We start from the raw sequence: 25205 nt of genomic DNA on the forward strand, positions 1-25205 counted from the left end.
CCTCATGGGCAGGTTTTCCTTTTCCAGCTGCTCATCCCTGTTCCTTCGAGTGCCTTCATAGGGCCGCCCGGCCCCGCCCCCATCTGCCCCTCCGATGGCCTCCTGCTTCCCCAGAGGGAGCACGGCATTGCAGGTGCCCGGCCGTGACCGAGGACAGCGGGTGGCAGTGGCTCTGTTCTGGACACTTTGGTCACATTCAGGCAAGCTGCGCTGGCATCAGCTCCGTGGATTGTAAGACCTCACGTCACACCGTGGGCTCAGCCCGATCTGCAGGGGAGCAAAGCCCCGGAAGCTTTCCAGAGAGGAGGCTGTTAAGCCAGGTCTCCCAGCCTTTCCTCATGTTGTGGTTCAATCGAACGTCCCCGCAGGAGGTGTGTGCCTTTAACAGGAAGCTGATGTCTGCTTGGCACTGTGCTCTGGCAAGAGCCTTTTTAATCTAGAGTCTGGACTCTTTCCAGGAGTCACCTCTCCCAGCTCTCTGTCTCCTCCTAGGTGCTAAGCAAAACAAACTTCCCGTGTCGGGGGTGGGCGGCCTGCGTCTGCTCAAGGACCCGGTGCAGGAGAAATGAAAATGTTTGCAGGCTGCGTATTTCATTCTTCCGTCAGGCAGCCTCATTGTTGCTCAGAGACGCGCACAGGTGTTCCTAAAGCCATGATTGCCCACTTCTAACACAGGAGAGTGATAATGAGAAAATGTAGTGCTATTAGCCAGTAAATTATCAATGACGGTCATATTTGAGAAGTAACCACATTAGAGACAGCTTTCTAATTTTCCATTCTTTCCATGTGTCTAGAGGCTCTAGTTTACAAAGGGAGTTCCCATTATTTGTAATCATTCATCCTTAAAACAGACTAGCCAGAGGAATAAAATAAAACAGAAAAAGCACACCCACCATACAGGTGGGGGGTAAGCCATCAAATGAAGTGACTTGCCCAGGGTCCCAGTCACACACAAGTCCGCCCAGATCTAGTGGTAGAATCTGTTGGACTCAGCACAGCATTTCCCGAGCACCTACTGTGTGGCAAGCACTGTTGCAAGCACTAGGGACCCAGAGGTGTGTGACGCGGCTCCCCACCCCCGGTGACCAGAGCCCCCTCCCCACCTGCACCCCCACAGGCCACACCCACCCGTGCTTGCAGTTCTAAAAAGACTTCTCCAGCCCTTTTGCTGTGTGTGAGGTTGAAATTAGATGAGCTTTTACTGCAGAGTGGAAAACCCACGGGCTGCCTAAACCATGCATAGTAACATCAGCCAAGACAGAAGCAAGGACGCAGCCTGGAACTGCGCCCCGAGAATGCTTCTGGCACTGACAGGAGCCTTCAGCTGCGGGGACAGAGCATGTTACTTCCGAAAGGAAGATTCCCCCTGGGAACCACAGCCCCCGCTTCCTTCAGTGCCTGTCTTGCATTTCCGCCATCCTCAGGTCAAGCCCTCACTCACCAAGGTTCCAGCCTGGCTGCCTCCACATACAGCTCCCTGTCCTGTGGGACCATCGTTGACCCTGTGAAGTCCCCGATGGGACGGGCACTGAGGAAGAAGACACTTGTCCAGCTTTAGAACACTGCTCTTTGAAAGCACAGATGAGTAACTACCCAGGCTGTTTTCATAGCCTGGCCCCACTTGTCATCACGCAAGCAGACCTCTTCCAGGTCTAAGAGCCCTGTATTTCAGACCTTCCCAGCAGCTACATTTATCTTAAAGCACACTCCCCGGCCCTCAAAGAAGCGTCTTCTCCTTTGCTAGTTTGCCAGAAATTGCAGCACTCTGCCTTGGTAGCAAAATGCATGCATAAATTTCCTCATCTGGCTTTTCAGAGTAGGCCTGGCCCTGGTCCTGCTTTTCTGCATTCAGCAGAAGCCAGACTTCAGAGGCCTGGGCTGCCGGGCAGTCCCTGGTTTCTGGTGGAAGCAGAGGGTGATTGTAGCAAGTCTCAGGCCTGCCCAAGAAGGGATGTCACCACTTCCACCTGCCCTTCGAGATCGTGAGCCCCACCCCGCGGCTGGCAGGATGTATGTTGTGCCAGGTCTGAGAAATGCTTTGTCTCCTGAACTGCGCCAGAGACAGCTACACACCGTTTCAGATGTGCTGAGAACTGAAACTGATTGGCTCCAGGCCACATTTGGCTGGGGCCCAGGAGCCGTGTGGCTCCTGAGCTGGTCTCTGCTGCCACCATCAGGATGCACAGCCCACCACCTCCTGGCGCTGAAGCGGTCCCCGCTCTCGGCTGTCAGTGCGATGGGTTTTCATCAGGAGCTCAGTTGTGTGGCTCTACCTGGCTCCCAGGCTTGTCCTGCACATCCGTGCTAGAGAATGTCTTCATCCAGCCTCCCAGAAGGAGATGGGGGTTGTATAGGGTGAAAGCAGGGAACAAGGCCAGCTGCGGATGTTGTTTATCCTCAGTCCAGTTGAGCCGTCCAAAGCAGAGTAGCGCCTCTCGCTGACCTGGGTCTGTGAGGGTCCACGTGCGCCTTGCCCAGAGCAGGCTGGCTTCCCTCTGGGCACACAGTAAATGCCATTGGGACATCCGCGCAGCACTCAGATAACACACCCCTGTGCCCCTGTGCCCCTTGGCTCTGTTACCAGTGCTTCTGTGAATGTCACTGAAAGCTGGATGTACCTGTATACCTTTTACTCACAGACCCCCAATGACTTTGTAGTTATTATATTTAAAAAACCTGGGTCAGAAGTGCTTTTTCCAGTAAAAAGAATAAGAGATTAGGACGGGAAGGAAGTTTGACCGGGAGATTGTCTCCTTGGGGCTCGTGAACTAATTGAAGGAGGTGGGGCAGCCTTTGGACAAGGCAGGCTTGTCCGGGGGCGTCCCCGAGGCTGGACCAGAGTGTGGTGGCCGCGCCCTCACAGCTCTTCCCTGTGCTTCCTGACCAGCGCCCCCTGCAGGAACCTCCTGGAGCTTCCTCAGGCACATCCCTCCAGGGCGGGGAGTCAATGAGCGCCCAAACCTGCTTTCCCCAGGCCCGTGGCGTCTGTCCAGCCTGGTCTCCTTCTACACCCTGAGGTCTCCCCCAGCCTCCTCCCCAACCTCCAAAGTGGGGAAATGACCGTCCGCAGCTGGGCTGGCACCGCTGGACTCATCCCCCTCAAGGGTCTCTGGTTTCTCGTCTACCCAAGGAGGGGCCAAACTGAGACTTCAGAGCTCCCTGCCCTCTCACTTTCCTAACTTTAAACCCGTGTGAGTCACTCGAGAGGGAGCCTGCTGTGATAGGAAGCCTCGGCTTGGGAGCCAGACACACCTGGACGTAACCCCAACTCTCCCACTCGTCACCTGTGGGACTTGGACAGGTTAACCCTTGGGCCAATGTTTTCTCACCTGTGAAAATAGGACTAGCATCCACTGTGTTAGTTCAAGGCCTTCAGGAGGCAAATACCAAAACAGAATTAGGCCTGTAAGAGATTTATTGGGGAAACCCCTGTGAAGTATAAAGGAAGGGGCTGGAGGAGGCAGGGAGAGCCTCAGACCGCAGTGCTGGTGTGACACCTGAGGAAAGAAGGGGCCGGAGGGCTGGGAAGGAAGAGGCTTGGACTGCAGTGCAGTCTTCAGGAAGTTTCTGCCAGGTGAGGGTAGTTCTCAGGCCATTAGAGGGGACTCCTGTCCCACAGGAACAGGCCTGCATAGTCAGGCACGGCTGGGAGCAGCCCAGGAGGGGCGGCCTCAGCACACACGTGGTGGTGGGTCCGGGGGGCGGCGGCCGGGGCGGCCCCTCAGCTGCGCCCCTGCAGCAGGAGAGCTGAGCCGGCGCTCCCAGGGCTGCAGCAGCCGCCCCAAAGCCTTGTTGCGCACCGCAGAGCTGATGTATGTGAGGTCCTATCACAGCGTCTGCCACGGAGAGGGGCCGGGGAGGGGCAGATCGTGACTACCTTCATCTTGTTGTTAGCAGTTGCCGTGCATCCCCTAGCAGGCCACGGAGGGCACTTTCAGCAGGTGTTTGAAAAGCACCCTCAGGCTCCTGTAGGCTTTCATTTCCGTTTTCCATCACACAGCACATCCCAGCCCTGAAAGGCGGCCCCTGCGAGAAACATCAGCACCGTACCTGGGCTCCACCTTCACATCAGCGACGCCCCTCCTTCCCGTCATCCATCTGACAAGCCACAGCTGATTCCCCACTGACATGCCTGGGAAGCCCAGAGGGCTTACTTCCCCCTCACTCCAGTTTTAAAACTGGAGGAAATAGGGATCTCACTGACCTCCTTGAGAGTCTGGACAGCTGTCTCCCTTTGGAGAAACAGCAGTCGAAGCTTTCGGTGACATGGGAGAGGGGGAGGCCCCGGCCCTGTGTGTGCGCGGAGCTGTGTGGTTTCCGCAGTGCTTCCACCTGCCCCGGGCACGACCCCTCCCGTGCTCAGGATGAGCTGGGACAAGGACCATCAGCCTCAGGGTGACAGAGACCTGGCTTCAGACTCCAGTAATGAGCTGAGTAACCAAGATCAATTCTGTGGACCTCCGTGAGCTGCAACTGCCTCTTCTGAGAATGGGAAGAGCGCCAGCACCTTCCAAAGGCAGCTGTCTTGTGGGTTAAGGCAGACTGTAGAGCACCTGGGAATACAGTAGAATTCCACAAGTCTGATTGTCCTTTTCTTTCTGGAATGAAAGCTCAGACCCCAAAATAATGAAAGTGCTAAACCACAGTTGGAGCCTTGGCCTTGAACAACCCAACAGTCGTGCAGCCTAGTTTTTCTTTCAGGATCTCTCTTCAGGGTTGATGCTGGGAGAACAAGAAGGAAACCCTTATTAGTTAAGCACCTATGGTGTGTCAGGCAGTGCACTTGACATTCTGCATTCGTGGTCTGCTTACAACCTTGCAGAGTCCATAGTGACCAGCGTGACGAAGCGACGCCTAGTGTAGCTCACGACAGAGTCAGACTTGAACCCAGGTCTTTGGGACTCCAAGCCCGTGCTCTTCCTACAGCCGGGCTGGCTTCTGGTATGTAAGTGAAATGGTGTTTCAGAGGCACCAGGAACTCCCTGATAGACATGTCATCAGGCCGGGGGCACTAACAACATGGGAGGGGGAGAAAGCTAGAACTCCCCGTTCAGACCCCTCAGCCCTCCCCGCAGGGCAGGATCCTAGTCCTGCATCCTAAGCAGGCCCAGGCCCCGCAGCAGGGCAGTGTGGGCTCAGAGGGCACTGGACTGGGGTTCAGAGGACCTGGATTCTGCCCCTGCCCAGGTTAGCGGGCTGAGGGCGTGGGGGGTTCAGCCTAGCCCTCTCCTTATGGATGAGTTTCCCCAGCTTGAATGCCCCCAGGCTGCTTCAGCATCCCAGTCCCGGGAGCAGGGTGAAAAGTAGTGTCAGTAAAGGATAAAGACTCCAAAGAAGGGGAGAGGGGACCTGGGGCCTTGCCCCAGCCCTGCCACTTGCTGTGACCTGGGCCAAGTCAGCTGTGTTCCTTGGACCAGAGTCTTCTCATCTGTAGAACAAGGAGGTGTGCCCTAAACTAGCAGATTTTCAGGCTGACTCTGCAGCCTCCCTCCTCACCCCTTCCTCCTTCAACCAGTTGAAGAAAGGGCTCTTTGGAAGGAAGGGAGGAAACCCACAGAGCTTGAAAGAATCTCTGCCAGCCAGTCTAAAATTTCTTTTAGCTCAAATATTCAGAAATCGCCTTTCTATTTTTAAAAATTTTTGAGGGGACCTGGAAAAATGGTAAGCAAAAGTAGAAGTCTTTTTGACCAAAGCAGATTGGCTGGAATGGACATTTGCCCAATCTCTTGACTTTGCCTGGAAACCTTTTCAGGTTGAGATGCCAGCAAGGCCAGCAGCTGGAAAGAGCTACAGAATTCCCCAGTCAGCCCACAGGGCTCTGGGTTCTGGGCCCTGAGGTCTCAGCCAGCTTTTGCAGCTCCCCCGACACCCTGGCATGCACAGGCCCCCAAAGCCGGCCAGTCCTTCGGGCTGTGGACAGAGGTGGGCCTCCACTGCCCCCTGGTGGCCGCTGCCACCACAGTACCAGCCTTTGCGGGCCGCTCAGCCTGCCCCCCCACCCCGCCACCAGTCCCCAGTGCCAATGATAGACACCACCAGGTTGTTGGGTGCAGCCCTGCCCACCCCTGGCCCAGAGTTTCACCCACCCTATGGGCTCTGGTGATGGCGAGCCTGGGCAGGAGGTGCCCAGTCTTCATTTACTGGTGTCTCCCCAAGCGGGCTCCTGTCACCCTGGTCACTGCCTCACCCATTCCCCTGTGTGACCCTGGACAGGCCACCCAACCTCTCCGACCTCGGAAGCCTCCCCTGTCAGCATGTCCAAGCCACTCTGTTCACACCTGGTTCGTCAGCAACACCCAAACACGCTGCTGCCTCCCGGGGCCCCAGGTCTCTGAGACTGAACGGACAGTGTGGCCCATCAGCTGTGTGGAGGCCGGGTCAGGCCTGTCTGTGCAGCGCGGGCCCCGCGTCAGTGTTTGGCATGACTTTGTGAGGCAGAATCGGGGATGGTTGAGAGCACGGGCTTTGGAGTCCAGATGTGTGGGTTTGCTCTTGGGCAAGTCACCTCACCTCTCTGAGTCTCTGTTTCCCTGTCTGTAAAATGGGGACCCTGATGGTACCAACCTCATGGAGTTACGTGGAGGATTAAATGAACTAACGTTTCTGAAGGGCTTGGAGCCTCCTGGCGCGTAAATGCTGTAGGACTGTTAGCAGCTATTTGTTTTTGATGATGGCAGTGGTGATGAGGTCAGAGCAGCTGTTTTTATCAGGGTCCAAGACCTCTGCTCAGAGATTTTGCCCTGTGAGCCTCTGCCCTCTGTGGAAGTCAGGGCTCATTTTGTAAAGTTCCCGTCTCTCTGCCACACTCCCTCTCTGACTGAGAACGCTCCCCATCAGTCCAGACGTGCACATTCTCTGCAGCCAGGCTGCAGGGAGCCCTCCCAGCGAGAGCACAAGGTCTTTCCTTGGAGCAGACTTACTGGGTGGCACTGCAGCCTGCACAAGTGCCCAAAACTGCATCTGCGCCTCCTGCCCCAGGGCCTGTGGAGGCAGCCTCTGAGCATCGCTCCGGCCTCAGCACACACCTCACTCCCCCACACCCACCCTGCTCCAGCCATGCTGCTCCTTCCGCACCCACAGGCCGCTTCTCCCCACCTCAGGCCCTTTGCACGCACTGTTCCCTCCACCTGGGACACACGACCCATGTTCCACACGTGGTCAGCTCCTTACCCAATTCTAGTGTCAGCTGTAAGGTCACCGCTCAGACGAGCCTTTCACGATGGAGCCTCTCCCCAGCTCCCCTCTGCTCTCTCTCTCACTTTGCCATGATTTCATGTCTTTGAACAGTTCTCTTGTATATGTCTGACCCTCAGGAACCCCTCCGAACGCGCGCTAGGAGGGAAGCTCATGGAAGCAGGGCAGTCTTGTCTCTGTCTTCTCTCCCCCTCTCCCCAGCACCTGGCGCAAAGCAGGCGCTCAACGTTTATAGATATTTATTGAGCAAGCGAACAAGGGAATCAATGAGCGGGGGGCACGTGGCTGGCTGTGTGACCCTCCCGGCCGCGCGGGCCTGCTCGCCGCCCCGCCCCCTGCTCACCGCCCCGCCCCCCTCTAACGCGGGCTCTCCCGGCAGCTGTCCTGCTGACCGTGTGCTGCCTGCGGAGGAAGAAGAAGCCGGCCAACCCCGAGAACAGCCTGAGCTACTGGAACAACGCCATCACCATGGACTACTTCAGCAAGCACGCTGTGGAGCTTCCCAGGGAGATCCAGTCCCTTGAAACCTCTGAGGTAACAAGCCCCAGGCCCAGGGCTGCCCCGGGCAGGGCGGGAGGGCACAGGCTCCAAAGAGGGTGGAGCATCCTCGCCTCTTAGCGCCTCGCCTCTTAGCAGCAGCGTGGTCCCAGGAGGAGGCTGCGGGGCCCGCCCCCGCCCCGCGGAATGGGCGCCTGCATGAGCGAGAGTCCCCGGGTGCTTTCTGCACCTGTTGAAGTTTGGGAAGCACGGTCCTTGGGACTTTGCGTTTCTGGGAACAAGTCAACAACAGGTCATTGAGGACCGTTTGGTGGCAGGCACTGTCTGGGGACTGTGGAGGTGAGGGCTTGCTCTCAAGGGGCCCTGGTTCCAAGATGTGGTCGAGGTGGGAACCTGACATCATTCAAAGCAAACTAGGGGTGATACAGGAAGAGGTACAGAGCTGTGGAAACCAGCAGAGGAAAGCCTCACAGTGCAGGTGCTGGGAGGGTATTTGCCCGAAACACCTGGTTGGCCAGTGAGAGAGCTGCACTCTGAACTTGTGTCTCTGACTGCAGAGACTGTGCTCTTTCCACTCTGACTGGAAGGTGGGGCAGAGGCCAGGGTGCAGTGTGAAAGTAGATGGATTAGGCACGGCCTTGGATGGGGTCGAATGGAGTTTGTGCTTTAGCTTGGGCGGTGGAGGGACATTGAAAGTTTTGAGCTTTTTGTGACTTGGTTGTAGGAAGATTGTGCCCATGGCCTGGTGAGGGCACTCTACATGTCACAGTGAAGGGATAGGAAGGAAGGGAAGGAGGGGTGGTTTAGTGGATGGATGAATGGATGAGAAGACAGACAGAAAGACGAGAAATAAGTAGGTCACCTGGGATGCAGTGGAGATGGCCCAGGAGAAGGATGGTGGACATCTGAGTAAAGGCAGGGGGAGCTGAGTGCTTCCAGAGGAATGATGCCCTCTCTGCCTGCAGCCCCGTCCCCCCAGCAGCCAGATGAGCTGTTGTGAACATGATCACATCATTCCTGTGCTCAAAATCTTTCAGTAGCTTCCCATCGCTGGGAAGTTAAAGTTCAACGTCTTTTCAGGGCCTGCGAGGTGGACCTGTCCCCGCCCAGCTCTCCAGCCTCCGGCCACAGTGGATTTCTTTTCATTCCATCATGGCACCAAGTTACATCCCACTCCAGGGCCGTGCGTGGGCTGTCCCCTCGCCTGGCATGTCTTCTGTCCCTCCCCGGCACCCCCTTCCCTGTTCACCTCAGCGACTCCCGCCCATCACTCAGGGCCCAGTCCAACTGTCACCTCCTCTGAGGGGCCTTCCCTGACTGCCAGGCTGGGTTCGCTCTCCTGTACTTTTCCATCGTGGCGCTTCTCAGGGTTGTAATCATGCAGCTCCTGGCCTGACGTGACAGTTTAGGATCTCTGTCCCCCACGTTGCTGACCGCAAGGGGCAATTCTGGGCGCTCGTTTCACTCCATCTCCCAGCAGCATCGGCACAGTTGATTGTTTCCTCCTCAGAACGTCTCTCCTCTGGCATCCGGGAGCTGCCCTGTCCTCCCCACCCCCCAGCAGCTCCTCCGCAGTCTCCAGTGCTAGTCCCCTGTCCTTGCGGAGGGCCCGGGCTCAGTGCTCCCGTTGCTTCTCTTTCTTCTCAGTTCCGTGACTTTAAATCCCGTCTCTCACCGTGACTGCCAGGTTCTGCTGTAGTCTGGCCGTCTCCCCTGAGCTCCAGAGCTGTGTGCCCAGCGACAGGTGCACGCGTCTAACGGGCATCACGAAGTCAACAGCCCGAGACTGAACTCGGCTTCCCCGCCCGCCCCAGCACCGGAAGCCCCGCTGGCGTGTCTCGTGATTAGATGGCACTAACGGCCGCCTTCTCCTCGCACACACCCCATGTCCTGTCTGTCCACGGCCGCATTGGTTCTTCCTCCACGTGAGCGGGCCTCACCACCTGCGCTGCAGCCCCTCATCCAGGCAGCTGTCATCCCTGGAGTCGTGGATTGCTGCCGTCGCTCTGCACACAGCTCTCCCCACTACCGGCTCCCCCCCCCGCGGGCTGTCCTCCACGCGGCAGCCACGTGGTCTTTTCACGGCAGGACCTCCCGTCAGCCGCAGCTCCCAAGCCTCACAGGGCTCCTCTTCACCCTTGGCATGAAGTCCAGATTCCTCTCAGCAGGCGTTTCTCGGGCTGGCCCCGCCCACCTCCCCCCCCCCGCCCACCTTCTCCCCCCGGCCCCGCCCCCGCCAGGGAGCACATGCCCCAGTCCCAGGAGTGAGCGCGTCCTGGTGCCTGTCTCAAATGCTCTTCTCCCGGCTGCCTCCATCCCTCACTTCCTCCGGGCCTCTGCCGCAATGCCACCTCCTTAGGGAGGCCTTCCCTAACTGCTCTAGGCTGGTGAAAACCCCACCCTCCAGCCCCGTGGTGCTCTGCCCCATTCCTGCTGTGTTTTTCTTCAGAACACGTCGCAGCACCTGGCTCTTGCACCCTTCTCTCTCTGTTGACTGGTGTGTATCTGGCTCACCTACTAGAATATAAGCTGTCTGAGGGCAGGAGGCTTGTTTGCTCTGTTCGCTGCCCTGTGCCCAGCTCCCAGACCAGTGCCCGGCACATGGTAGGACTGTGTAAATGGTAATCACATGCGTGAACTTTGCTCACAATTCACCCATCACCCAGCCCAAAACCTGACACATAGTGGACACTCATTTCAATATTTTAGCTGAAGGACAGACAGGGACAGGCCTCACAACAGCCTTGACCTTTAGTGTGGCCAGCGTGCCGTTTGGTGGCAGAAGTGTTCCTGAGACCTGTTACAGTGAGAGAAAATAGGTGACTCGGACAGGGGGCTGGCCCACTTTGAGTGCGGGCTGTGCACCCCTGAACCCTAAACTCCTCATGTTCTCTTCACAGATTGGTAAATGAAAACCAAAGCTAGAGGACGGTGCTGGAGAGCATACCGTCGCAAGGGCCCTGCTTGCACAGCTCCCAGAGCACCAGGCTGCCGTGGGATGCAGGCCAGAGGCCCTGGCAAAGTGACCGCAGCAGCCAGTCAGGATCCCAGGGTCAGGGAGCTGCAGCGGCACCAGCGGCACGAAGCGCAGCTGGCTTCAGGGTGGGTTTCTCACCCTCCTCTCCCAGCCAGCCCGCTCCCCTCGTTCTGCTGGATTCTCGGTAGCAAATTCTCTGTCCCTCCCTGGGTGCAGAGGCCCTGCCCCCCACCCACAGAGCGATTACAGTCACAGGACCATGAGCTCACCGGCGAGCTGCCAAGTGCTTTGCCTAAGCAAGTTTCCCTGGTGCCCTGCTCTCCGCCTGGGCTGATGAAAGCAGCAAAACAGAATCCGGGCATATGGGCAGAACTGTGTTGCCCAGAGGCGCTTGGAAACTTTTCCATGCTGTCTCTTCTTTTTCCCTCCCCGCCTCCTGTTTTCTTCTTTCCTGCCTTAGTTATTTTCTACATAACTTTTTTTCATGCAGAGTAACTTCTCCACCGTGGTTCGCTCTTAAACACTTGCTTTGTGAGAACCGTAAAGCCACAAGCCAGATCTCAGGCTCCAAAATTCCCGTCCACAGCTCAACCCCAAGCCCAGTGGAGAAAGAGGATTTCTGTCCCCTCACTGACATGCCACCCTATTCTCCTTACTTAGATGGCCGGTCCCACGTCCAACCCTTGGATGGGCGCTCAGCTGATTCCAGACAGTGAAGGATATTCTTGTCTTCTGAAAAGACATTTTACAACAAATGGACTTTCTTCCTTTCTCTCCTTGTTACCCATAAAGTAATACATACTTGTCAAAAATTACATGTTTTGTTTAAAAATAAACTTCAGAGTATTAATCGTGGCTTCTTAAAGTGAAGCCATTTCTAAGCTGGTCCTGCCTAAGCCGGTTACATCCAAGGCCTGCCGCTGAGTGTTTGCCCTGAAATAGCCTACAGGCTCTGAGGCTTCTGTTATGTAGAACTGGAACAAACTGTGGCTTTTTTCTCTACGTTAACACCTGGGCCTGAGTTTGAGAAGAGCCATTTTGTGGCCCCCAAGTGCTTGCAGTCCTTGGTAGCTGAGGCCAAGGCCATTCAGATGACCTGAGCGGACTGTCTGTTTCTAGGCTTTTCCACTCCTGGGGCTGTGTAGATGACTGAATTTTTCACTCACCACCTATTGTGTAGTCACACAGAGATTCAGATCTGTGCAGCTCAGCACATCTAGTGCTAGAAGAATTCTGACCAGGCTCTGGGAGGATTCGGGAGGATAGAATTAGCTCTGAAGGCTCTGGCAGGTGGGTAGCAGGGGAAGAAGGAAGTGGGCGAGTGCAGGGTGTGTTCAGGAAGGAAAAGCGGCAAGGTCTCCTGGAGGTCTGTGAGAAAGAGGCAGGAAGGAGAGTCTGGGGCCCAAGTGGACCAGGTTTTGCCCACCGGGGCTGCGAGCCGTGCGCTATGTGTGTCGCGCGTGGAGAGCAATGCCACCTCCAGCAGCCTAAGGTGGAGGTGATTCAGGAAGCAGGGAATCTTCTTCGGGAGCTGCTATAAAAATCTGAAAAAAAGAGCAGGCAGGGCTCTGTACCCCAGCATCAGCAGTGAGGATGGTGAAAAATGGTTGTGGTGGGTAGGGGTAGGGGTGGGGGTGAAGGGGATTAGGAGGTACAAACCTCCAGTTATCTCATACATGAGCTTCAGGGATGTAACGTACACAAGGAATATGGTCGATAATATTGTAATTATTTTGCATGAGGACTCACGGTTATTAGACTTATGGTGACCATTTCATAATGTGTGTAAATGTCAAATCCCTGTGTAGTACACCTGAAACTCACATAGTATTGTATGTTGGCTGTATTTCAGTAACTTCTTTAATATATAGCCAGCACTCCCAAGTGGGAATAAACGTCCCCGTGGGCACGTTTCTTTAAGAATGGCCACCTGATGACCCCTCCCCAGCTCATGCCGTCTCCTCTCTCTGCCCCCCAGGACCAGCTCTCGGAGCCCCGCTCCCCAGCCAATGGCGACTACAGGGACACCGGGATGGTCCTGGTTAACCCCTTCTGCCAAGAAACGCTGTTTGTGGGAAACGATCAGGTGTCAGAGATCTAACTGCAGCAGCCCTCGCTTTGCCAGTCCCTACCTTTCGTCTCTAAATTATCAGTATACAAATATATATTATAAATATAATCTTTGTGTAACCCTGACTTGATGAGAAACATTTTCAGCTTTTTTTTCCTAAGACTTGTCAACATCTTTTTTATAAGTGTGGTTTAAAGAAAAAAACTTGACGGAACAATCCGTGGCTTTATAAAATAAAGGTATTTCTAAGCAAAGCAGTTGCATTGATTGCTTCTCTTAATAACTGTCCTTGAGCACGTGGGGGTCCCGGCAGCCCCAGGCAGGTGAGAGGAGAGACCAGCCTGTACGAGTTGATGTTAAAACGGCCAAGTGCACAGCCTCTGAGTCTTCTTAAAGCTCTGGTTCCTCTCGACTCGATGTGACGGACCTCATTTCCGCCCTCCTCATCCGCACACCAGTGATGGGAGCAGGACCGCCACCTAGAGGGACACTGGTAGACAAGGAAGAGGGAGCACCTCGTCACCCTGGGTGCCCTGAGCCTCGCCACAGCACCGTTGGCTGCAATTCCATCCAAGGTTTGGATGCAGGCAGGAGCGTGGAGGTCATGGGGGACGGCAGCATCCTCGGGCCACGCCCCCTGACATCTCGCGCAGGGAGCCTGCACTGTGCTCCCAGCGGGACTGCTTTCCCCGGTGACTTAAGGCTCCCCTCCAGGCACATCCCCGCATCCTCCCACCACCCACAAATGCATTAGACACCGCGCCTTTCTCTGGAGAGGGTTTAGGTACGGATCCCAACCCTGGAGCTTCGGAGTGCTTGCCCTTCTTCTAGGAGCCAGTGATTTGGGGTTCACCTTCGTTTTCTCAGAAAGCCATCACATCATGCCCCTGAGGAATGTGTTTGTGGAAGAAGCCTTGGCGTGTGGAGCTGTAATTTTCTAAACCTTCCTCCCAGGATCTTAAAATAACAAGATTGCCATAGCAGATCACTTGGGGGAAGACATGGTTGCACCTGAGCTCCACGCTGCAGACCTGCCTGGAGGTTAGGAAGACGTCTCCGCTCACTGCTCTCTCCTTCAGTGGTCGTCCGTTGTCCCCGCTCCAGGCCCACAGCCAACAGGGGTCAGGCCCCTGGAGACATGAGAGGGGCTTCCAGAGACGGCTGCTTGTCCATTTGATCGCTACTATATAGTGGCTGGGAGAGAAGATAACTGCTTTGACACTTCCTTTCTCTAAAAGAAAAATAGTTTGATAGTATATTTTGAATATAGATGTTCTTATAGTCAGATTGGGACCTGAACTTGAATGTTAAGTCATATGTTCGTGTTATTGCCGTGGTCTCTTTATCATAACTTTTTCCTTTCTTCTTACATTTTCCTTTAAAGAAAAAAAAAAGATGGCCTTCAAAAGTGTGTGTTCTCAATGTCGTATGAACCTATTTAACATGAGTTTGGTGATTGTCTCTCTTCAAAGACTCTTCAACCCACAAAGAAGCAGGTTACGTGTTGCTCTGAGATTCATCTCCCAGTGTGTTGCTGTCTGATCTTTCAACCTTATCGTCATATTTCTGTCAGTGATTGCATTTAAAATATCAGTGTGTGTGTATATAGAGAAAGAAATCTGTTTGTAAAGTAAAATTTATATATAATATATGTAATCAGGGATACATATGTTATATATACATATGTGGGATGTATGACTTATTTTTCCTTATCCACAGAATTCAGCTACCATGTATATATAAATAAACTTATTTTATTAGCCAGAGGATTAAGTTGCTAATACATTTTGCATTCTTTTCATTTTTAAATAACCTGTAAGTTTTCTTAAGTACCAACACCACCTGTCCGTCTGCATTTCTTAATCTATTTTAATAGTAAGTTGAATTTTTATCAGTGTGGTGAGCTAGTAGCCATTTCTCATTTGATAAAACAAATTCTTTAGAACATGTTTGGGATTTCTCCCCTCAAAAGTCATTTGTCTTCAAGGTCTTTGAAGATATTGGTGTCAAGATACACCCCTCCTCATCCTCCCCTCCCCCTCCCTGGACTCAGGACCATATTGTAAATATCTTCGATCAGAGAGATCTGAAGTTAACCTTGCCACTGCATGTCACCATTCCATAGAGCAGCAGTGCCTAAACATGGCACCTTTGCAAACAATGGAATCAGGGGCTTGAGCCCTGTTCAGCCTTGGATGATGCATCCTGGAGTTCCCACAACTCCTGGGATCCGTCAGCATCACCTGATTTAGGAGGATGTTATTATAACACAGACCAGTGGGAGCCATGGGCCTTCGGGGTGCACCAGAGGTGGTGTTCACAGCAAGACAGCCACCTCTAAACAACCCGGGGCACCGCCAGGCTTTACTTGATCAAGTTGGTTCCTTAATCTGATAATCATATAACCCACACTGACATTGATAAAGTACCTTCCATGTCATTTCAAGTAGAAAAAGCAGAAGGGAAAAAAAAGGAGGGGAAGAGCACATAGAATATTCCAGTAGATGACCAGGATTTTTAACTGCCTGTGTGACCTTGGGCAGGTACCCTGCTTTCTGGGTATCGGGAGACAGAGGGGGTCCTAGATAAGTCACTGGACTAGGAGTCAGAAGAGGCCTTCTCATCCCAGCTCTGCCACTTCCTGGACAGGAGACCTCGGGGGAGTCACTGCAACTCTTAGGATCCTCATCACACAAGGGAGAATAGGCGATCACAGGACCTGTGAAGATACATCTGTTGTTGTGCAGTACACAGCCCTAGTGACAGTGCATGTCAACCTGGCACCTACCTCCTAAGGTCGAATTGAGAACTCAGGGAAGCATGGAAACCTGCCCAGCACTAGGCGGATTCAGCTGACCCCGTCCCCTTCTCTGCTCAAGGTGCATTCCCACGTTGCAGGATCTGGGATAAATATCCAGCTCTGGGTTTTGATTACTTCATTTCTCTAGGGTTAAACTTAAATGCAGTGGGTTTTAGTTCCATTTTGTTATCTTGGGGTCTGCAAGATCCTTTCTGGGTACTGAGGGCATGAATTAAAGCCCAGAGGGTATCATCCAGTCATAACTTGGAGCATCCTTAAAGATCTTACTTGAAATTTTGTTTTTATTTACTAGTTTTCTGGTAGATGGGGAAACAGAGGCATAGGGAACATCTAGAGCATAATAGGTGGCCAACGTGTGTGGGACCTGAATTTGCCCCTGGTCCCTCGTCTAGTGCATTAGAGAGTTAGAGCCCAGGCCAGTGCTTGGAAAATAAGGTCCAGAGAGGTGAAGCAATGTAGCCAAGGTGAAGCAGCTGATGAACACAGTGCAGGGTGGGGTGCAGGGTGGAATGTGCCAGGGAGGGACCTGAAGCTGCTGCCAGGACTGAGAGAGCGTGAAGGAAGCAACAGGCTTCGTTTGTTTCTCTTGAGTCCCGAGGGCTGCCTCCTGCCAAGGCTGGTTCACAGCTGTCTCCAGGCACACTTCTACAGTCTCACACGCAGCACAGGTAAGACTGGAGAGCCCTGACGTCGGCCCTGGAACACCTGGAGTCAGTCTTGGCTCAGCTACTCGCTACACTTGTGATCTAAGGTCTCTGAGCCTCAGTATACTCACCTGTGAAGTGGGGCTGCTGGGTGCCTGCCTTGCCCTCTCAAGTAGCAAAATACACAGGCCCAGATGACCCACCCCCACAGCCTGCACTGGTCCAGCCTCCCCACCTCCTGCAGAAAAGACTAGGAGGTCAGGCACATGACCTGCAGAGGACGCCTGAGTTGCCTCTCTGCAAACAGCCCTGGGCGGGCCATCTCCCTTTCAGCTGCATGAATGGTGGAAACTCATGGAAAACAGCAGACAAAGCAGCCCTGGCACAGGGAAGCTTCCAGAGAGGCGCAGTCACGGGGAGCCTGGGACTGGAGACCAAAAGCCACTGGGCTCTGCAAACCCACTAGGCACAGCAGAGACAGAAGGGGCGATGAGCACACGGCGGGTGGTGGTGGACGCGCCCGCGGGGGCCAGCTCCAGCATGCCGCTGCAGAGGCACAAGGCCTCCTTCAGGGGGGCGCAGTCACCCCCCTCCCTGGACAGCCTCCCGGCCTCCAGGACCATCGCCGTGGGTGGTCTTGCCCGATCACCCAGGGTCTATGTAGGGATGACCCCCAGCGGGGGCACAGGTGGCCTGGGGGCCCGCGTGACCCGCCGGGCCCTGGGCATCAGCAGTGTCTTCCTGCAGGGCCTGCGGAGCTCAGGCCTGGCCGCGGCACCCACGCCGGGCCTGGAGAGGGACCTCGGCGCCGTCGAGGACCTGGGGGGTTGCCTGGTGGAATACATGGCCAAGGTGCACGCCCTCGAGAACGTCAGCCAGGAGCTGGAGGCACAGCTGCGGACGCACCTGGAGAGCAAGGCCACGCGCTCAGAGAGCTGGGGTGCCCTCCGGGCCTCGTGGGCCAGCAGCTGCCAGCAGGTGAGTGCCCGGGAGAGGCTGCGGACAGCCGCCTGCCGCCCCATCTCTGGGGGGTCATCACCAGAGAGCAGGGGGCCAAGGTGGGGGGCAGGGAAGTGCGTGGTCGGAGGCCAGAGAGACTGACCATAGCCCTTGCACTTCCATGCTGAAAACATTAATGACAGGACAGCAACAATAACGGCCACCGTTTCCGGAGGTGCACACGGGGCCGGGAGGTGCGTGGTCGGAGGCCAGAGAGACTGACCATAGCCCTTGCACTTCCATGCTGAAAATATTAGTGACAGGACAGCAACAGTAACAGGGCCACCGTTTCCGGAGGTGCACACGGGGCCGGGAGGTGCGTGGTTGGAGGCCAGAGAGACTGACCATAGCCCTTACACTTCCATGCTGAAAACATTAGTGACAGGACAGCAACAGTAACAGGGCCCACGCCAGGCCCTCTGCAGGCACAGTCTCCTCTGGGTTCAGCGCAATGCTGTGCAGGGGTTCATTCATCGATTGCATTTTCAGATGAGAAAACTGAAGCTCGAAGTTATGGGCCCAAAATCACACAGCCAGTGGGAAGATGGAGCTGAGATTTGAACTTGAAATTTTATGGCTCCAAAGCTTGCATTTGTCCCATCAGCCTGAGCTGACTCTGTAACCTTTGTGTTAAGAAAGGGTTTTTACAGCCATCATCAAGTGGGATACCACCGAATGGATGTGACACTAGAATCAGTGGCTACATGGAGGTGTGATCCTGTATCCATCTCTACAGGGCTGTCCTGTAGAAACCTGAATCATGCAGGTAATTGACAAGTTCGCTAGCCACAGTAATAAAAGTAAAAAGAAACAGGTGAGGTTAATAGTATATCATGTAACTTGTATTTTAAATGTTATTTCAACATGTAATCAATATAAAAAGTATTAATGAGATCGTTTACATTCAAAGAGAACTTCTGCAATGATGGAAATGTCCTGTATCCACACCGTCTAGTCTGGTAGCCACCAGCCACCTCTGGTTGTTGAGCGCTTGACATCTGGCTAATGAGACGGAGGAATTGACATTTTTATTTCATTTTCATTCATTTAAATTTAAATAGCCACATGTGGCCAGTGGCTGTCTTATTGGCCAGGGGAGGGCACAGCGGTTTCCTCTCTGTCCCTCGCTGCTCTCCTGGGTGATTCTGCAGGGCGCTGAGTGAGCTCATCCGTCACATCTGCCTGCAGCCTGTGGTTCGGATGCTGGGGCCGCCGCCAGATTTGCACAGCTCCTGTCTCTTTGTGGGTGGCTGGCTTCTCTCTTCCCCTCCTCCCACAAATGCTGCTTGGCATCCCTCCGAGCTAAGTCAGCCTCTACCCAGCCAGGAATTGCCAGCTCAGACCCCTTGCACCCTCGGGCACCCAGCATGCAGCCCACGGGCAGAGCTCACGGACCTAAGTTCGTGTGTGGCTGGGTGATGCTGGGGAGATACAGGGGCTCCCCATTTGCCCCTTCTTCCTCCCACTTCTCCCCAGGATGCTTCTCCTCCGCCACCAGCTGGTGCCCGGCTGACAGCACAGCACACAGGACACCCAACACCGTCCTCTCGGCTCTTCCCCAGAGCTGCTGTTCTGCTCGCATCCATCTGTGCTGTGAGGAGAGCCCTCTTAGAGCAGTCTGGGGCCTTAAAGCTGGCAAATCTCAGGCAGACATTCCTCCAGGGTTCTCTCCAACTGTGCTGATTCCAAATATTTGTGTCCTGTAAACCACCAGAATGCCCCTATTCCAATATTGCAATATTGGGATATTCCAATATTTCAGCATCTGCCAGGCAATTTCTCACACTCAGATGCCACACTGACTTTTCACAAGACGTCTAGCATCCCAATTTCTAGGTCAAAATTAAAGCCACAAAACTTAGTCCATACTCAACAGAGACTGACTTGGTCTGGCTCCAGAGGCTTGGGCAACTTACGCAACTTCTTTGAGCCTCAGTTTCCTTATCTGTAAAATGGGTATAATAATGCCGTGGGTATTCTAGCAAGTCCATAGATAAATAAGTTGCATAGGTACTGCCCACAGACTGACCAGAGACCAGAAAAATGCACAGTGAGAGTAGTACAGGCACAGTGCTGCGGGCTGGACGCCAAGACAGCCAACCCCCAAATGGGGGTCATTTGCCTTTTTAAGTGGCTCTAAGTGATATTCTAAGTATGAATACAGAGTTCTCTTCTTCCTCTTTTATAAAACATGGACTTGAAGATAGAGTTAGACCAACCTGTAAAATGGACATGTTTCTGTAGCACCCGGCCCAGTCCTCCAGCCCTGTTTAGCTCTGTTCCTTCAAAAAGAACAAAAGAAAATTCTACATATCTGAGACAGACATATGATTTTTCCCCTGTTGCTGTTGCAAAACGGACCCACATGGGCTACCCGCCTCCAGGCCTCCACATTCAGTTCTCAGATGGCTTTGTCGATATCTGCTCTCCACCCTGTATTCTCCACCCCGGCACCAGAGTGGTCTTTTGGACACATGCAATCTGACTGCCTTGTCCCTGCCCCAAACCCTCTGGGCTCCTCCTCACTGACCGGACACAATCCACAAGCCAGGGCTCAGTCCACAAGGCCCTTTGGAAGCCACCTCCGGCCCAGCCACACCACCCAGCTGGGAGGCCGTGAACACACCACGTGCCCTCGGCCCGGCTGCTCCTCTGAGCTGCTTTCCTGCTCCTTCTGTGATCTCTTGACAGCCTGCACATATATCCACTGCAGCCATTACCGTGTTGTCCTGTGTCACTTGCAAGTCTGGGCTCACACTCCAGGCTCACTTAGGCAAGTGGAAAGGGCATAAGCTGGGGGTCAGGGGAACCTGTATTCGGATATTGGCTCTGCTACCTACTAGCTGGGTGGCTTTGCATCACCTCCTTAACTTCTCTGAGCTTGTTTCCTCATTTGCAATCTGTGGATCGCTTTACTAGGCCGGACTGTTAGGGGGTTCACTGAATCTATTGTATTTAGTAAACTCAGTGGCTAACAGCCTAGAAAGACGGTTTCATTCCTGGCACTGCAGGTGCCTAGAGCCACGTACACGATCGATGCTCATATCCTGGTTCTGCCACCCATGCGGGCCAACCACGCACCCGCTCCGTGTCTCCCTCTCCCCATCTTTGAAATGGAGGAGCTCCTCACCAGTGGAAATGGGCCACTGTAGGCATGAAATGAAGCAAGACATGAAAGGGGCACCCTCAGTCAGAGCACCCGCCCCCGGGGGCTGGGCCTCGGCCGAAGGCTTGCTGCTGGGGCCACGGCCCCCTTCAGGGCCTTAGCGGGACTCCTTCTCTCCCCCTCCCCACCCCCAACAGTGTCCTCATCACCCAAGAGCCTGGGGAGATAGCTCCCTCCTAAGCCCTGTCTGTCCCCACACCATAGGTCCAACTTGTGGGTACTGAGAAACAACACTCTTCCGACTGAGGAGCGGGCCTCACTGCCTCCCTGGGGTGCTGGTCCCGGAGCCCTAGACCCACCCACCAGCCAGTCCCCACAGAGCTCAGGAGGGACCCGCCCCCACCCCAGGCCCTCTCCGCCTTCCCGGCCTAGAGCTCAGCCCCCTGCACCTCCACCGTCCATTTATTTCATAAATTTATTTATTTACTTATTTTACTTATTGGCTGCGTTGGGTCTTCGTTGCTGCACACAGGCTTTCTCCAGCTGCTGCAAGTGGGGGCCACTCTTCGTTGTGGTGCGCAGGCTCCTCACTGTAGTGGCTTCTCTTGTGGAGCACGGGCTCTAGGCATGTGGGCTTCAATAGGTGCAGCACATGGGCTCAATAGTTGTGGCTCATGGGCTCTAGAGCACAGGCTCAATAGTTGTGGCGCACGGGCTTAGTTGCTCCGTGGCATTTGGGATCTTCCCAGAGCAGGGCTCGAACCCCTGTTCCCTGCATTGGCAGGCGGATTATTAACCACTGCGCCACCTAGAAAGTCCCATTTATTTCAGAAAGTGCCTCCTTCTCCTACTGGGGCTGAGAGGCAGCTACATGTGCTGAGGTTTCCTGGGCTCCAGAAACCCAAATCTCTCTCCTCTGCCCTCACTCGGACTTCGTGGCCTGAAGCTTCCTGCCCATCTTTCTGAACACCTGCGCCCAGCCTTCCTTAGCTTTCACGGTGCTTCCTTACCCTCACCCATTTTCCTCCCTCTGCAACCAGCACCCCGCCCTTGTGCACCCAGCAGAACTCCTCCTCATCCTTCAAGTCCAGTTCAACGGCACCTCTGCTGTGAAGCCCTCCCTGATCTTTGACTCCTCGGGACCAGCACTGTGCTTGAAGCCTGGGATCAAGCTCTTCAGTAACTGAGCCCTGAAGGGGCCGAATGGTGGTTGGGCACCTAGGCAGAAATGTCACCTCCTCCTTAGCCTGGGCCCCGAACAGAATCCAACAAGGGTCACCCAAGAGCAGGTTGGGCTGGAAGTCCATTTCAGCGGCACTTTCTCAGACCAGGCTGCAGGAGCAGTGGGGAAGTCGGAACAAGTGACAAGCGGGATTTCCTTTTATACCCCGCACTTCTGTAGCTGTGAAAAGAGGAAAAAATGGTTGGAAAGGAACAGGGACAGTGCTAACTGAGAGCTGCCGGAGCCTTTCTGGGAAGGGGCCTCTCCCACAGCCTCTCCCGCCCCCACCAAGAGCTTTCGCCCATCAACCATGAGGAGACAAAGGCACACTTTCAGGAAAACAAAGAAGAGGTTGAGCAGGGGAAAGAGACTGTTGTCACTGTGGGAAAAGCCACAGCACGGAAAGCAACCCAGAACGGGGGCCCAGGAGCTCACACCACAACAGGATGAGGAAAGTAGCCTGGGGAAACCGTCCCCACCCTCCTTCACTGTATAAGCTTGTGAGCCTTGGAAGAACTGGGGTCAGAGTCAGGGCCAGCTTCACGGGTGTGGGCCCCGTACAGCCCTATGGAACCCGAAGTTGGGATTTAAGGCTCAGTGGCCACCATCTTGAAACTCTCACTAGCTGTGTCTTTGACTCTGTGTTTTGTAAGTGAAGTTCAAGGGCACAATGAAGTGTGTGAGGGACTCGGACCCTCGGCTCAAACGGGGTCCCCATCTCCCTGGGACAGCCAGGTCCCATGACCCCTGCAAGCCCAGGGCCTCTCCTGACCTCCCCTCCTCACCCCACCCCCAGCAAAGGCCGGGTTACAGGGGCAGGGAGGCTCACGGTGGCGTCTTGGGTGGGGCGCAGACCCATGGCTGGCAGCTCCATAGCGCACTCAGCAGGCAACTGACAGGGGAGTGGCCCCACCTTGATCCAGGGGCCTACAGAGGAGCACTGAGGTTCAGTACTCCTGGGGGTCCCCTGGCCTCCATGGGTTAGGGTGGCTGGTCTGTAAGAAAAGGAGACATCTGGCTGGACTTGTCCACTCCCGACCGGGACCTGGCACATCAGTCCAGTGGCTGGCGGGAAGGGTGATGCCATAGTAGTGGGTCACACAGCACCCCAAATCATGGGGCACTGCCCCTTGGGTGCCTATGAGGGCTGAGGCTGCCCCTTGACTATCCCTGTGCTCAAGGGATTGCAGATTAAACAGCAAAAATGACCACGATTGGTCAAGAGAGAAACCAAGAAGAAAGGAAAATGTTGGTACCTTTAGAGGCCCCCCTTTTCCTGCCTTTTGAACAAGGAGCTCCGTATTTTCATTTTTCACTGGGACCCACAAATTATGGAGCTGATCCTAGTTAGCGTTAAATGTATATGAAGTTTCTTTTCAAGTACAAACCTCTCTCTCTGTGACTCAGCTGTGTTAGAACCTCCCAGCTATTGCTAAACAGAAGAACTCCCAGCTGGTGGCCACAGAGGCCAAGGAGGACCCGGGCACCAGCCCCCTGCTCAAGCAGAAGGTGGTCCTTTCCCTCTCTGGCTTTGCTGAGTGCTCTGACTTATCTTGCCAAGTAAACAATACTGACAATAAGTTCTGGCAGCAACATCGGGCCCTTTCATCCTCAAACAGGCCCGATGCAAGCTTGGGATTAGGCAGCCTCCCTGCCTCGGAGCTGCTGCAGATAAAAGCAGAGTGGGGAGAGAGGAGGTGCAGCCGCAGAGTCTCAAAGCGCAGGGAGCACATGGAGGCCATGGCCGCGGAGATGGGAATGTGGAGGCTTAGGTCTCCACCAAAACTGGTGGTCTCCATGGGAGAAAACAGCGGCTTGTACCTCCAATAGCAAAGGCTGTCAGCTGGAGGAAAGGAGAAATCAAAATTATTGAAAGGCAAGAAGATTAGAATTTTTAATGGCCCCGATCTGAATCTTTACCCTGCTCTCACAGTCCCTCTTTCTGTCCCTTGCAGAGAAAGAGAACTCTGGGGATCTACCTATTTGGGGAAATTGCTAGAAAATTAGGCAATCTAGATCTGGGCCAGGTTTCTCTCCCCACAGCACTTGTGGTCCTGCAGGCTTTAAAAAAAAAAGATACAGGAAGACTCCCTCCCCACGGAATAGGTTGTGATTCACAACCTGGTGTCCCTGAAAGGGGGAGGGAGAGAGAACCTGAGCAGTTTTAGAACCTACAAAAGCTTGAATACATTTACCCAAGACAAACCACTCAATTTCTCAATAAATACAATTTCTTTAATGAGAGCAGTCCAGTAAAATATTTACTCTGTTAGCCGATCTATAAGGGACACTGAAGGATCATTAGAAATGTAACTATACAGAGAAAAACATATTGAAAATTCCTCTGAGGAAGAGTGATGTGTAAAACTGGAAAAAATCCTTGGATGGAGCAAGAGAGGGGAAGGAGGCCAGAGCCTCTTGGGTGAGTAATATAGGTGGTCAATGAGCTGCTTTCTAAGAAAGGTGGTTTCTGATTTCCTGGGGGCTCTTGTTTTGCTACATAGAGTGTCTGGGAGGGAGCAGAATTGCTAAAGAAAATAGGGGGGAGACTGAGTCCTGACACTCGGGGCCTCTGTGCCCTTCCCATACGCTGAGCTCGGCTACTCTTAAATCTCTTAAAATCTGATAAAATATGAGGTCCGTGTTGAAGAAGGGGGACAGAGGTGTCTAGATAATTAAAAATAGAGGGTGTGCTGCGAAGACTGGGGATTGTGAAACCAGAGAGCCCCAAGGTCAGACTCAGGCCCCACATGACCTTGAGGCACGTTCTTCCTTGATCTCTCTGCATTTTGATTCCTCATCTGGATAATGAGGATGTTTGGAGACTTTCTTGAACGATTAATTGCCTCTAAGAAGAAAACACTAGTGACCTTCCTGCAGAAACTGAAAAGAAAGGGATGTGTACTATCTCTAGTACTATGTAACATTGGCCAGAAGTAGTAGTCAATGCAATCAGACAAGAGAAAGCAATCGGAAAGCACCAAGAATTGGAACAAAAAAGGGGAAATGTTGGTCTTTCTGGAGAGTGCGAAAGGTTCCATGTGAAAACTTTACAACAAACAATAACGTGATTTTAGTAAAGATTATAAAAAAAAATTAAAGATCAATGCCCCTTATATCTATAAACAACAAAAAAAGATATAATGGAGGATAAAATCTCATTTATGATAGCAAAAAATAAAATGAAATGCCTTTAAATAAACTTAACAAGAAATGTCCAAAGTCTATATGAGACCAAATAAAACCCTCCTCAAAGACACAAATGGAAAGAAATACCATGTGCTCAAATATAAAGACTCAATAGTATAAAAATCTCAGTTCTCCCTATTAATTTATAAATTTAATGCAATCCTAATTTTTAAAATACCGTAGTTGCTATTTCTTAGAATAGATGGGTTTATTATAAACTTCATTTAGAAGAACAAAAAAGGCAAGAAGAGCCAAGAAGAAAAACTAAAAAAGAAGAGGAAGGGGAAGGGAAAGCTCTCCCAGATAATAAAATATACTAGAGTCTCAATCATTAAAGCCTTAAAGTATATGAGGGATAGGAAGGCCAACAGAATATAAGACAAAATTTAAAAGTAGGCCCCTCTGCATATGGAAATTTAGTATTGATAAAGGCAGCTTTTGAAACCAATGGAGGACTTTTCAGCAAGTGATATTCAGGAAATTG

General features: G+C 53.4%; 2 protein-coding genes across 5 annotated transcripts in view; both read left to right on the plus strand.

The window, feature by feature from the left end:
• TMEM108 (transmembrane protein 108) overlaps positions 1-14485 on the plus strand; it is a 335235-nt gene extending 320750 nt beyond the window's left edge. For all 4 annotated transcript variants that reach the window (XM_057740285.1, XM_057740286.1, XM_057740288.1 and 1 more), the window contains 2 exons: positions 7574-7728; positions 12648-14485. In XM_057740285.1, coding sequence (XP_057596268.1) covers positions 7574-7728; positions 12648-12770 — 278 coding nt within the window. In that variant the 3' untranslated portion in view covers positions 12771-14485. The remainder of the gene's footprint in view (positions 1-7573; positions 7729-12647) is intronic.
• A 2159-nt stretch (positions 14486-16644) lies between these two features.
• Positions 16645-25205, plus strand: part of BFSP2 (beaded filament structural protein 2) — a 73274-nt gene continuing 64713 nt past the window's right edge. The window contains exon 1 of the mRNA XM_057739232.1: positions 16645-17183. Coding sequence (XP_057595215.1) covers positions 16695-17183 — 489 coding nt within the window. The 5' untranslated portion in view covers positions 16645-16694. The remainder of the gene's footprint in view (positions 17184-25205) is intronic.

Source organism: Hippopotamus amphibius, chromosome 6 (assembly GCF_030028045.1).
Source record: "Hippopotamus amphibius kiboko isolate mHipAmp2 chromosome 6, mHipAmp2.hap2, whole genome shotgun sequence".
NCBI classification, from domain to species: Eukaryota; Metazoa; Chordata; class Mammalia; order Artiodactyla; family Hippopotamidae; genus Hippopotamus; species Hippopotamus amphibius.